The following is a 13,605-nucleotide window of genomic DNA, read 5'->3' on the forward strand; positions in this document are numbered from 1 at the left end:
ACAACCCCCAACATACTTGCAGGCTCGGTGGTGCCAAACTGACTAGCACCATGAATGAAAAGGACCTGAGGGTAATAATAGACCATAGAACATGAGCTGTCAGTATGATGCTGTTGCCAGCAGCACAAACAATACTCTGCATCTCAAGCAAAACCAAGGAAGTGATTCTTCCACTTTACTCAGCATTGGTGAGACCACAGCTGGAGTACTGCATCCAGTTCTGGGTGCCGCACTTCAACAAGGACGTGGAAAAGCTTGAGAGAGTCCAGAGAAGGGCCACCCATATGATCAGAGACTTGCAAGACAAGCCATATGAGGAAAGGCTGAGGGACCTGGGACTCTTCAGCCTAAAAAAGAGAAGGCTGAGAGGGGAATTTGGTAACACCTTACCACTACATCCGGGGAGTATGTCAAGGGATCGATGAACAACTGTTCACCAGGGAATCCTTGGAGAAAACCAGGAGTAACGGCCACAAACTCCTGGAAGACCATTTCAGGCTTAACTCTAGGAAAAACTTTTTCACAGTCAGGGTGTCCAGACTGTGGAATAAACTCTCTCCAGAGGTGGTGCAGTCACCTACCCTGGAGATCTTCACGAGGAGACTGGACGGTCACCTCACTGGGGTACCTGACACCAGTTGTCTTTCCTGCCTAGTGCATGGGGGCTGGACCTGATCTTGCGAGGTCCCTTCCAGCCCCTTACAATCTATGAATCTGTGTTTTTAAGCATGAAGTGTTCTTCCTCAGGTCACTTGTCTAACATCTCTCCAAACTATAGATGGTCCAATGAAAAATACCACCAAAAACTCTTGCTATTCCAATTTAGAAGGCAGCCTACCCTGAGCAGCTAGGATGCTGCACTAGCACACACTCGGTTTACCACGTAAAGCTAACTTCTGACTTTCTACTGAGGGGAATATCTTCTAGTTTAACCACCATCCGTTTTTGGGTTCCATCAACTCCTGCCTCATTCTTGTATATTTTTTCTATTCTGTTAAGATGGAGCATCCTGTGAGTCCAGCAATACAATTTCCTGCACCATCTTCATTCCATGCCCTCAGGTAAGGAAAATAAGCAACCCTAATGGCTACTTAACTGTTCTGCCAGCACTGGGGAGAGCTCATTGAGTGGCTTCCCCTTTGCATCTCCTTTCTGGGGTCTTACAATATGGTAAATGGACTATATCATGTCTTTAAACTACAATTTGCAGGTATGCCATGGCTTCTATGTGGCCTTGACATGTACATTGATCATTTTTAAATTATCACAAGAATGGAAAATAGGATACCCAGTGCATGCAAAACTTGCACTCACCAACTGCTTCTTCACAGCCTGCCACCGTTTGCAAGAGCTGTAGATAACAAGCATTGTGCCCTTGCACCAGCTCAAACAGGAAGCATGAGCTGGAAGGAATTTGACCTTCTATATGCTGAAACAACTCTTGCAGAAACAAGTCACTAATGACTTTGCAGCACCAAAGGGCAACTGTAGGAGCTACTCTGTATCCAAATCTCTCTTCCACAGAGGTTCCTGGAAAATGCTGTTTTTTGTCAGCCCCAGGTCTGAAGAACCTGTGACAAGAGCTGCCCAAATACATGAGATTTTTCCTTCTTGGCCAAACCTGAAAAATTGGGAGAAGAGAACAAATCTGGCTTGACCCAACATGAAACATTGTCTCGATTTGTGTGGGGTTCTTTTTACCCTTTGTCTTTATTAAAAAGGACACATTTCTGTTAGAAATGAGAAACACAAACACTTCATTTCAAAGGTGTCAACATAGATAACATTTTGACTTTTTTTTCCAAATTGTTTTAATTATTTTAGGGATGTGGCTTTTGCAAAATGTGGCTCTAATGAGTTAATAGGTTTGCTCAACTCACAACTGTACTTTATGGTGATTTGAATTATTTATTTGAAAAATGTAGTCCAGCTCTGCCTGTAACTTGCTGTGATTTTACTTCCATAGCCATGGCTATAGCAGCCGGTGGATCTAAATTCACTGTGGGTGAAATTCAGTGCTTTATATAGCATCCCCACAGCATCTTCTGCATCACCTCAGTGTATAGGTCTTACCAGGCTAGTGCTAGCCCACTGCACCAGCTTGATTTTGATCCTTTAAGTAAGCCTCCCTTTTACATTACATTATCTCTGGGTCATTAATCACTAGAGGACTGTGCTTTTGTAGGCAATCACTAAAGCGCTGCCAACTCTTGGCTAATGAGTCATGTATTTGGTGATCTCAAAGCTCCAGCTCCTGGAGTCCTGCGATTATCTGAGAATCTGGGCTTTCCTTAAAATAAGCCCTTCTGAATACAGAGAAAATATAGACTCTAAGGCAAAACTACAAGAAAAAAAATCATAAGAATTTAAATGTATTTAAAATCTCATGATTTTTAAGCTAATATTACAATTTTGGGGAGGGCCTGACTCCTGATTTTAAAGCCCTGACTTAATAGTAATGCTATAAGAGGGTGATTGAATAGTGAGAGAAGAAGGTACCTTTGTCTCATTCCTTCCTTCTTTCCTGCCTCTTCCCCTTTCCTCTTTATCTCTGGTTTCTTTTTCATTTCTCTACATGCTTTTAAATTCAGAGATGTGGCTGGAGTCGTGTGTTGTTCATCAGTCATATAGGACTGGCATACTGGGGATTTTCCAGCATTACAAAACGTTTTCCTTGTATCTGCCAAAGCTAATAACAGCCACTGAACATGTGCCACTGGAAAATCACAGATAGGACTACTGCCAAGTATTCAGAGCTCTTTTGAGAGGGGAGTGTCAGGGTCTTAGTGCGAAAGGACATAGCATAGTCAGTGCCAGCAAGACAGAACTTTGGGCAGGTCTCTAGCATGTGATGCAGTAGATGATTAGATTTCCATCCAGAGACCTGGGCACAAGCCAAAATCACTCTGTCTCCAGTGCAAGCAGTTGGACTTCACATTTAAATGAGCATTGTGCATTCTCTGCCCGCTTGCCATCAGAAGAGCAAGTTTATTTTTACTTGGACAGCTTAAGTGGAAATAGAGTGGGCAGCCAGTACAAAACAAAACAAAACAAACAATCCCTGTTCATAGTTTGCTGATATTCAGTCAGATTTCAATGGTGAAAAAACCCAGGTGGAGAGCTGTTTGCACCTTTCAAATCCTGAGGCCCAATGTACAAAGCCATTAAACACTCCTTACACTGAGGAGATGGGAACTCCCCAGTAAAGGAATAAAGAGAAATGTGGACAAGAGGCAGCTTGCAGGGAGTCTGCCAGGGAGGGGGTCATTGTTGTGATATTGGACACTGGACCTTTTGCAGGGGCATACCTAGCAAATTTGGTGCCCTAGGCAGAGATGCTGTTGAGGACCAGAGATCAGGGGAGGAGACCAACCCCTGGAGAGAAGAGAAAGGGAGCGGAGCCACAGTCACAGGAAATGGAGGCTATAGAGCTGTGCTGAGAGTCTGCTATTTCCCCTGCCCTTTGAGAGGGAATGGGGGAGCAGAGCTGCAGGTTGCCCAGCCCCTGTTGCACCCCGGGTTGGAGAGTATGCTATGGCAGGGAGCCACAGTGATTTTGAAGTGCTCCAGCCAGGGGGGCATGACATATGCTGCGGGTCTGTCTAGTGGCTGAAACACTCGGGGGGGGGGGGGGTTAATGTTTCCGAATTCTTACATTTGGAAACATCTCAAATGTTACGTCTGTTCACACTCTGAGGTGCAGATACTTGTACAGATTGGCCCTGAAAGACATTGACAAACTAACAACCAGGGATGTTTCAGTTCCAATCACATATGAAGTGGTCAAGACTTCTGTTACAAGCACTGGTTTCTACTCCCCCTTTTTAAATGGAATCATTGATTTGCATGTGATTTATATTACCCATAAATGATTCATGAAACAGTTGGCACTTTCCATGCCTAATTGGAAACACCCAAAGTTTTATTTTGGGACTTTATAAAAGTTCTGGCTTAGAAGTTTTCTTTTGCTACTTAGTCTGAAATTACACGTATCTCAGATTCCCACTCACGTGGCTTGTAGGTTTCTATCACTGACAGATTTTTCAGAACCTTGGGAGTCCCATTCAGGAGGGTCAAAAAATGGTCTCTGAATGGAGGATTTTCCATCTAGCCTACAATCGTAAAGTAGCAAGGGGACAGATCAGTCAGGCTAGTTTAATAATCTGGGGAAGCATCTGCCTGCTTCTTTCTATTAGCTAGTTCTCACAGACTAAAAAAGTCCTCTAGCAGCATTAAGTGAGAGCATGTTTCTCTACAGAGGAAGGAGGTGCTGGCAGAAAAAGGTGAGGCCAGATGTGGGATAGCCAGCACTGTTAGGACTGACATTTTTAGTAAGGTTCATTGGAAGGATGAAGAGCCCTGTAAAAATGGTCTCTTTTTACCTTTACTCTCTTAGTAAAATTAGATGTTCCAAAGAATCAATGCCTTGCATTCAAAAGCTTGTTTAACCTTATCCCAACCATGCAATTGGTCCAATAAAAGATATCACCCAAAAATCCTTGCTTCTCAAGGAATCAAGGTCTTTTCCCTTTTCTTCTTGTTGTGTCGTGGTGCTAGCCCCGTCCCACACCTTATTAGTAAAGGGTTCTTTCCCCACCTTCTCACTTCACCCTGCTCTTCCTCAGGATCCATGAAAGGGCCTCAGGGAGTATACCATTTTTTTAACTTTAAAAATCTAAGGAGACTCCCAGACAAAGCTGGAGTTTGGAATTCAAAAAAACCTTCCAAAATGTAATTAACCTAAACATTTGAAGATCTGCACCTGCACAGGAGCAGTGCAGGAGACTTCCTTTTCCAGTTCCATGGCAATGCTGCCACTTACAGGATAATTTAGAGATGCTACCACATCTTTCCAGCTAAGGCAGTCAGCTGGCTTTATTTTTGTTAACATTCTTAATCTTCTTCCACAACGTGGAATAAGGATGCAATGGATAGGAGTGTCGGTAAGTGACTTCTGTTTCCTGATTGGTCCAGGATACAGAATTTTTATCCTGTCACACACCAGGGGTCAATTTGCACTTAGCTAGGTGCTGTTATATATCAGGTGATGAAACAATCCTGAAGGAAAGTCATTAAGTACATATCTGCTGAGAAAGGGAGTCAAAAGTACAGTTTTCCTTTTCCACATCAGCTAGGATCTGCCAACCCCCTGGCTTGCATCCCAAACTGAAAATGATCTTGCATTTGGAAGGATTGATAAGATCTCCTGAACAGTTTTTATTGGGTAGCACTTGTGTTTAACAGCTTTATATAGATCATTTAGATCTAAAAATACTTTTTTCCCTGTAGTGGCTAAATCTTTAACTCAATCAGATGATATCTGGATTCACTCAGTCACACAAAATATTTAATTTGACCATGCTGTCTAGTTCAGCATTTTATTTTTTTGTTGTTATTGGGATTTTTATTGGTTCATTTATTCCTGCAAACTGGGATCTATAGGAAGCTGATATATTTGGTCTTCAGTGTATCCTATTCCTTTAAACATCTCAATGGATTCCTGAAGAAAACCTATTGCATTCTGTCCTGTAGGAAAAGTATACATCCAAATGAGCCTTTGCATTTGTGGACAGCAATATGACACAAGCATATACAGGCAACCCCCAATTAATGTTTGCAGTGCAACCCCCAAAAATGCTGTTTCGTCATAACGCTCATTTTAAATCAATACCTGATTCCACTTAGTGCTCAATGAGTTTCATTATAACGCTCGCAGTCGCCATCTTGGGCCATTAAAAACACTTGCGGTCACCATCTTGGGTCATCAAATACCTTCAGTTTCATTTAACGCTTGTTTTGCTTAATGCTCGGTTTTTCAGGAACCAATTAAGAGTGCTAAGCGGGGGTTGCCTGTAAAACTTCATTCCCTGCTATTTTGAACTGTAAGAGGTATGTGTGCTGTTAAAGAGATTAATCTTCATTTCTTGATCACAGCTTCACAGTGTAGGTTAGGTTTATATAGGTCACTTGGCAGTGCTCATTATCCACTGGTTTCAGGTGCTATTGTTACAAGAATAGTTAAAAATATTCACTATTATTAATAACAAAGTGACTTACACAGTTAATGGTCACTGTCCTTAGGTGCATATATAACTCAGTCTACCTAAAAACCTTTTAGGGTATGTGTGTTTTAATCAGAAATATCTCCTTTTGAACTCAAGATACCTCCATACACTTATTTTGCAAAGTGTTAGAGAAAGGTCATCAGGGAGTATAAAGATAGCTGTATTAAGATTATCATAATAAAATATTAAGTTTATCAGAAATGGAAAATCTGTGTATACCCTCAAGGTTTGGTTTTTGGGGTTGTTTTTTTTTAAATCAATATAACAATTTGTAGTTAGATATTGTTTCAAGATAACGCCTCTTGAGCATGTTTATTTTTTTTTAATTCCTGTAATGTTTTCAGCGTATTTCCAGCTGGGAGAATAGTTTTGTTTGCTCTGGAATGCCTTGGTTTATTTGATGTCTTTGTGTTGCATACTGCATTGAAATCATGCAAAACAGGTACTATTCTTTCAAGACAACAAAATGACTATGAATAGAACAAAGCCATAAACAACATCACTTCATATTGAAGCCATTAACATGCCCCTTGTCAACAGCAGAGAAATCTACAATTCTAGAAAAGGCAAATTAATCAATTCAATTTAGTCGTATAATGAAATTGTAAATAAATTGCTGATGAGTTTGGTTTGAAATATAGAAAATGTTTGGTCCACTGCAGCCGATACTGCATTTATTCAACCTCTAACTTGTTTAAAATACATCCACTTTCAAGCTTTTTTTAAGCCCAAAAGCTAGTGTTTCACAACAGAATCTTTGAGGCCTAAAACATGTATATTTGTGAATCAAATATAAGATGCTAACTTTGAAGCTCCTTAGGAGAAGGGTTGTTGGGTTTTTTTGTTATGTGTTCATATAGCACCAAATACAATGGGCTCCCAGAAATGGATCGTGCTTGTAGGTGCAGCTGGAATACACATAATTGTAATGCATAAAAATACTTGGTACCCAGGGTCAAATGAAGAGATGCAGCATGCGTTACATGTAATGCATTTTAGAAATGGGGGCATAGATCTTACAGTTCCTTACTATCAAATGGTAGGAACAAATTTCCATTGGACTCCCTACTTGCAGTCATACCTTTCAGCCTGTGAAGCGGTAAAATATTGAGCAGTAAGCCTTCCTAACCAGAGCAGCCTGGTACAGGGCTGCTCCTACCCTCCTCTAGTCCCCTGAAGCAGCTAGGGGGAGCTCCAGGCTCCGCTGGGGTGCTGGCCCAGGGGCTAGAAGGGAGTATGGCACCAGTCTTCATGCATATGGGGCCAGGAGAGCTCTGCCAGCTGCAGCATCAGCTGTCTCCTTGCCCTGTACACATCAGGAGGGATCCTGGTATGCAGGGGGCTAAGAGACAGCTGCTGCTGCAGAGCTTTCCCAGCTCTGCAGAGCTCTCCAGCTCTCTGGGGCTGGCTGGGACTTGTCCCACTTCTGGGTCAGCTCCCAGCCAGCTCTGGGCTGGGTGAGGATTTCTGTAACAAACTGTGCAGGGCAGCAGAGAGCTCCCTCCCTAGTCCTGGCACTGCTAGACTCCCTGCTCCGGGTGTGTGTGTGTGGGGAGGGGGGGAGCCGGGAGTTGAGCAGCATCAGGATTGGGGGATTTCCTCATCCCTTGTGGCCCCTAGTGTTGGGGCTAACAAGGAGCAAATTTGCTCCCAGCCAGTATCTGTACATGCATTGCTGCACAGTGTCTACTATGTCGTTAGTTTTACTACCTGTATTTACAGGTAATAGCTAACTATGCAGTAGATTAATTTTACTGTGTAGTAAATAGTGTGCACATATAGATGGTGAGAGTTTACTGCACAGTAAAGCATCTTGTGTAGACACACACAGTAAAATAATATGCAGTAAAATACAAAATAGGGTTACTTAAGTAGAATTTCTTTACTATTATTTACACACAACAGCAAATTCTAGACTTGAGCCATGACCTATTTATATGAGGAAGTCAGAGATTGCCAGGCTAAATCTATCTTCCTTTGCTCTAAAATATAGCCTGGGCCCTCTCTGCCTACTTTCCTGTGGGTTGCACTGCCCTCTGCTAAACATACCACAGCATTCACCTTACTTTTGCAGCTCTGAGACATTTGCCTGGCTTCTCCACAGCCCAGGTATTTTTGTGGTTTGCACTGCAGTATTCTAAATATATTACAAAGTTCCCTTTCCCTAGGTCTGCAGCACTGAGGCTTTCATGTGGCTTCCCCTCACCACAGAAATCTCACAATCAGTTCCTCAAAACTGGGCTTACTACATAAGCAATAATAGAAATTTGTATCACTTCTTTAACTGTACCTGGATCAACACTTCCAGGTCTGCATTATCCCGCTATGCCACTAGATGGCACAACAGGACTCTCTCTAGTCAATGATTTTGCAGTTACTTAAGTTCTCACAAGCTCTTGCTTTTCAGTAGGTGACTAAATTAATTCTGACTGGAAAGTTTCAAGATTACAATATAATTTAAAAGCTGTAATGTAATTATATACATTATATACTTTGTCTTTAATAGTAAAACACTGTATTCTACTACTCAACCTGTCTTCAATTATAGCACTTGGATACTTTCTTTTTTAAAAAGGCATTTCACAGTTCAAAGTACTGTACAAACTTTAACTCATTAATCCTTGCAACAGCCCTGTGATGGAAATAAGTATCACCTCTGTGTTAAAACATGGAAAGTTGAGGTGTAGAGAAATGTAATTAATATGCATAAAATCAGTGGGAGACCAACCGTAGAACCCAGGAGTTTCCAGCCTACATCACACTGCCTTTTCAGGCAAGGTTACCTTCTCCATTTAGTAAAGGACCCACACTTTCCCTGACCACCTTCTTGTAGCTGTCATATAGGAGCAAGATGCAGCAATCAGTCTGCACAGATTTTGTTCAGTCACAGCTGGACCCTGCGTTCCCAAAACTCATAACATTTGACTGAGCACTCTAAAAACAATGCAATTTGGTTCAAAATGGCCCAGGTACTTTGGACGCTGGTGCTCATGGTAGCTGCTGCTTTATTTCCTGCCTCTTGTTGAAATGAGGACTTTACTGGAAATGAATGAGGAAAGAAAACTGACCAAGAGTGCACAGTCAGACTTGTATGAAAAACTAAGGGAAAGCAGAATTAGTTAATACTTACCAGTGAGTGAAGGAAGAGGAGAACTTTTGTGAATACAGCGAGGGAAATTAACGATAGAGAAATCAGGCTTACTAACAAGATAATGATCTAAAATAGTTGAGGTGAAGAGTAAGGCTGTGCAAAGCTTCAGTTGCTGATTTAATTTGGAGATTTGGCCTTATTCGATATCTGAATCGCCGAATCCAAATTGAATTGGGAGACCAATATAAAGGTCTGAATCAATTTGAAGTCTCTGAATCAATTCAGAGATTCAGACAGTCCCCAAATGCGAAGGCTCAGACAATGCAAAGGCTCCGCTGAACGTATACTTTTTCTACAGAACAGAAAAAGTCTGTGAGCTCGCCGCTGCAGGGAGCTGGACCCGGGCTCTGTGCCAGTAATTGGGCCGGGGGGAATGCTGAAGGAGGGGGAAGGGGACCATGGAAGTATCCCCAACAGGCCCCATCCCCTGCATGCTCCCCCAGCCTCCCTGAGTGCCCCCTGACCCCCACCCACTCTCCCAGCCCCATCAATGGCTGCCCTGCCCAGCCCCACCATCCTGGCACTTAAAAAAAAAGAAAAGAAAAGAAAAAGTCCCTCACTCACTGGTTGCTGCAGCAGCTGTCAGGGTTTCTGGGGGCTCATGGTAGAGCCCTCCATGCAGCACGGGGCAGTGGGGGGCAGCAGAGATTGCCCCCTTTCCCGCTCAAGCAGGACCTGGTAAGTGCAGGGCTTTAAGTGCAGGGATGCTGGGCCAAGGTAGGGCAGCCATTGACAAGGCTGGGAGAACAGGAGAGGGATGGGGCCTGTTTGATTCAGCAGCAGCCAAATCCCCAAATCAGATTGGGCCGAATCGATTTGAGACAGTGATTCGAATCACTGAATTGAATCATTGTCCCCTGAATCGGCCGAATCCAAATCTGAAGCAAATACTAGCCACTTCACACAGGCCTAGTAAAGAGCTGCTTTTAGTGGATGAAGAAAAGGCAGTAGGTGTAAAATTCTTGGAGTTTATTAAAATACTTGAAACCATGTTTCCCAAAATAATACTCAAATTAAGTGAAATTGGCTTGGCTTTGACAGAGCAATGTTACATGAACTGAAAAATGGCTCAAAGGCAGCAAAGGACAATGTTTAATAGCAGTCTTTGGAGTCCAGGAGCAACGGTGAGAAATCTGAAAACAGACAACCATCACTATTTCCAGCTTTCTACATTGATGTTGAACAACTTCATATCATTTTTGCACATGTTGTGGTACCACCATGGAGGGTGAGCCTACTTTCTAGAGCCATCTCAAATCTCACTGTACAAAATATTCTTGGGGATACAGTCTCCTCCCATTCTCCTGAAATGGCTGAGCCATCACAGCCTCCTCTTCTTTATATAATGGTTTCTAAGTATATCAGCCCTGAGTGCTCCAGAACCTGTATTTGGCATTTTGTTTTCCCACTTTATTTTCCAGATCTTGCATGGGCATCTCACGTGAAAGCTGTTCAGTCTATGTGCCTAGCATATGTAGTCCATGTTTCTGAACCATAAAGCAGGGATGATAGTATGCAAGTCTCATAGATTTGCATCTTCACCTTAGTTTGTTGTTATTCCATGCGCATTTCTATAATGGCCCCAAATCCTTAGCTGCTTTTCTGATCCTGTTAGTCATTTCAGTCTGAAGGTCAAGATTCCTATTGAACATAAAACTCAAATAGCAAAAACTGTCAATGACACCAAGAGACTTATTTTGGCTGAAACTCCATGGTGATATTTAGAAAGCAGCTGACACAGGTGATAGCTGTGGAATGCACGAAGGCATCGACTGAGCAATTGGTCTAGTCAAAAAGAAGACTGCTCCACTGAAAGACTTAAATGGAAATGTCATCACTGATAAACAAAAACAACTTGAATGTTGGATTGAACACTGGAATACTATACTCCAGTGAGACTGAAATCAAATATGAAGGGCATGAAGGATTACCACAGTTTGAAGCTATGATGGATTTGGACAGTGAGCCTACATTAGGAGATTTGCAGAAAGCCATTCAATAGATTCACAGAAACAAGGCATCTGGCAATGACTGCTTGCCTACTGAAATCTACAGATGTGCCAAGGACGAATTATTTAGAAAGCTCCATGAAGTTATATTGCTCTGTTGGAAAGAGAAAGCAGTACCACAGGATTTCAAAGATGCTTGGCATAACGGTCCTCCTCAGGGGTGGCCATAAAGCCCCAGGAGCTCCCTTAGCTCTTGTCACCTCTGCTTTCTTCGGGGCCATCTTCTCTTCAAGTCACCTGCCAAGCCTTGCTGTAATTATACTTTTTGAAAAGGGAGGCTGCCCCAGGGCTCCCCAAGCCAGATCTCATGCTCATGAGTACAGGTATCCATACTCATCGCCTTAAGAGCTAATTACATGGCCTCCTCATCTCCCCTTCTAGCCATACCCAAGCTTCACAGATGTTACTGATCACTAACCAGCTCACCCTGTGGGTCCCTGCCCCTGTCAGTCTCCAGCTGTGGCCCTCCTCACCCTTTGACCAGCTCAGGCCTGCATCCTCTGTCCCTCCTGGGCTCAGGCTTCTATCTCCTTCCACCCACACAGCACTTCACCCATCTTAGCTACTTCTGCATGCAGCCCCAGGTCCCTGACCCTGTTTCCACCTGTCAAAGGCACTGAGCCTCTGGTTCTGTCTCTACCCTCCTCTGGGCTGTGGGTCCCTGCCCCTGTCAATCTCCAGCTGTGGCCCTCCTCACCCTTTGACCACTCTGCTTGGACCCTGGCCCCACTCGTAGGCCAATTGAGATCTCCAGGCTCCTTGGCCCTGGGAGTCTCCAGCTGTGACCACTGCTCAACCTTTGGCCCCTGCTCCTGGGTCCTGCCTCTGCTCCTGAGCCAGTTGAAACCTGAGCTATGGGTCCCTGACCAGCTTGTTCTCGACTCTCCTGGGCTATGGGTCCCTGACCCTGCCTGATCTCACCCCTCTTGACTGTGGCCTTGCTTCCTGGCTTTGGCCCCTATCCCTCGGCCCATGGCCCCATTCCTGGGTCAGTTGAGTCCACCACCCCTACAGTCTCAATCCATAAACCACTGGTCTTGTTTACCCCAGCTTGGGCATTAATCGGCCCTGCTGCTCAGGAGCTCTTCTCTCCATGGCTCCCCAGGACTGGACTGCCTGCTCAGCTCAAGCCCTGTGCGTATATCCTGATTGCCCAGCCCCTTTAGGTCACATGGCTCCTAATTTCCCTCACCACACCTGCAGGCTGCTTCTCATGCAACCTGCCTTCTCTTAAAGGAGCAGATGCACCAAGCTTCATGCTGCACTCAGTTTGTACAATTATATAAAAACAAGGGGGATAGAAGTAACTGTGACCTTAAATATAGATGTATCCCCCTGTTGAACATCATCAGAAAAGTTGTCATGCACATTATGCACCCTTGGCTGCCATCTCTAGGTTTATTTCATAGATTTCATAGACATTAGGGCTGGAAGGGACCTCGGAAGATCATCGAGTCCAGCCCCCCTGTCCAAAGGGCAGGAAGTCAGCTGGGGTCATAGGATCCCAGCAAGATAAGCATCCAATTTTCTCTTGAAGGTGTTCAATGTAGGTGCTTGAACCACCTCCAATGGCAGGCTATTCCAGACCTTGGGGGCTCGGACAGTAAAGAAATTCTTCCTTATGTCCAGCCTGAAACGGTCTTGCGGTAGTTTATAACTGTTCAACCTCATCATCCCTTGGGGCACTCTGGGGAACAAATGTTCCCCCCAGATACTGGTGGTCACCCCTGATAAACTTATAGGTGACCATCAGATCACCCCTGAGCCTGCGCTTTTCCAGGCTAAAGAGCCCCATAGATCTCAGCCTGTCGTCGTAAGGTCTGTTTTCCTGACCTCTGATCATGTGCATGGCTCTTCTCTGGACTCTCTCAAGCTTCTCCACATCCTTTTTGAATAGTGGGGCCCATAAATGGATGCAGTACTCCAGCTGTGGCCTCACCAAGGCCGAGTGCAAGGGGAGAATGACATCCCGGGATTTGCTTGAGAAGCATCTATGGATGCAAGCCAGCGTTCTGGTTGCTTTACTAGCTGCAGCATCGCATTGCAGGCTCATGTTCATCTTGTGTTCAATGATGATCCCCAAGTCTCTTTCTTCCATAGTGCTAGCCACAGTAGCACTGCCGAGCCTATAAGGATGCTGCAGGTTTTTCCTCCGAAGGTGGAGAACCTTGCATTTTTCAGTGTTAAACACCATCAGATTCTCATCCACCCATTTGCTGAGCCTGTCCAGGTCAACCTGGATTGCTCTCCTTTCTTCAGGTGTGGATGCTTTGCCCCAAAGTTTGGTGTCATCAGCGAACTTGGCCAGTCTGCTTCTGACTCCAGTGTCCACATCATTAATGAAGATGTTGAACAATATGGGTCCAAGGACAGAGCCTTG

General features: G+C 44.0%; 1 protein-coding gene across 1 annotated transcript in view; it reads left to right on the forward strand.

Annotated features, from left to right (window-relative positions):
- Nucleotides 1-13,605, forward strand: part of SYPL1 (synaptophysin like 1) — a 58,613-nt gene that overhangs the window by 1,399 nt on the left and 43,609 nt on the right. Inside the window, exon 2 of the mRNA XM_025207406.1 lies at nt 1,000-1,061. Within this exon, the coding sequence (XP_025063191.1) occupies nt 1,000-1,061 (62 nt within the window). The remainder of the gene's footprint in view (nt 1-999; nt 1,062-13,605) is intronic.

Source organism: Alligator sinensis, unplaced genomic scaffold, assembly GCF_000455745.1.
Source record: "Alligator sinensis unplaced genomic scaffold, ASM45574v1 scaffold100_1, whole genome shotgun sequence".
NCBI lineage: Eukaryota > Metazoa > Chordata > Crocodylia > Alligatoridae > Alligator > Alligator sinensis.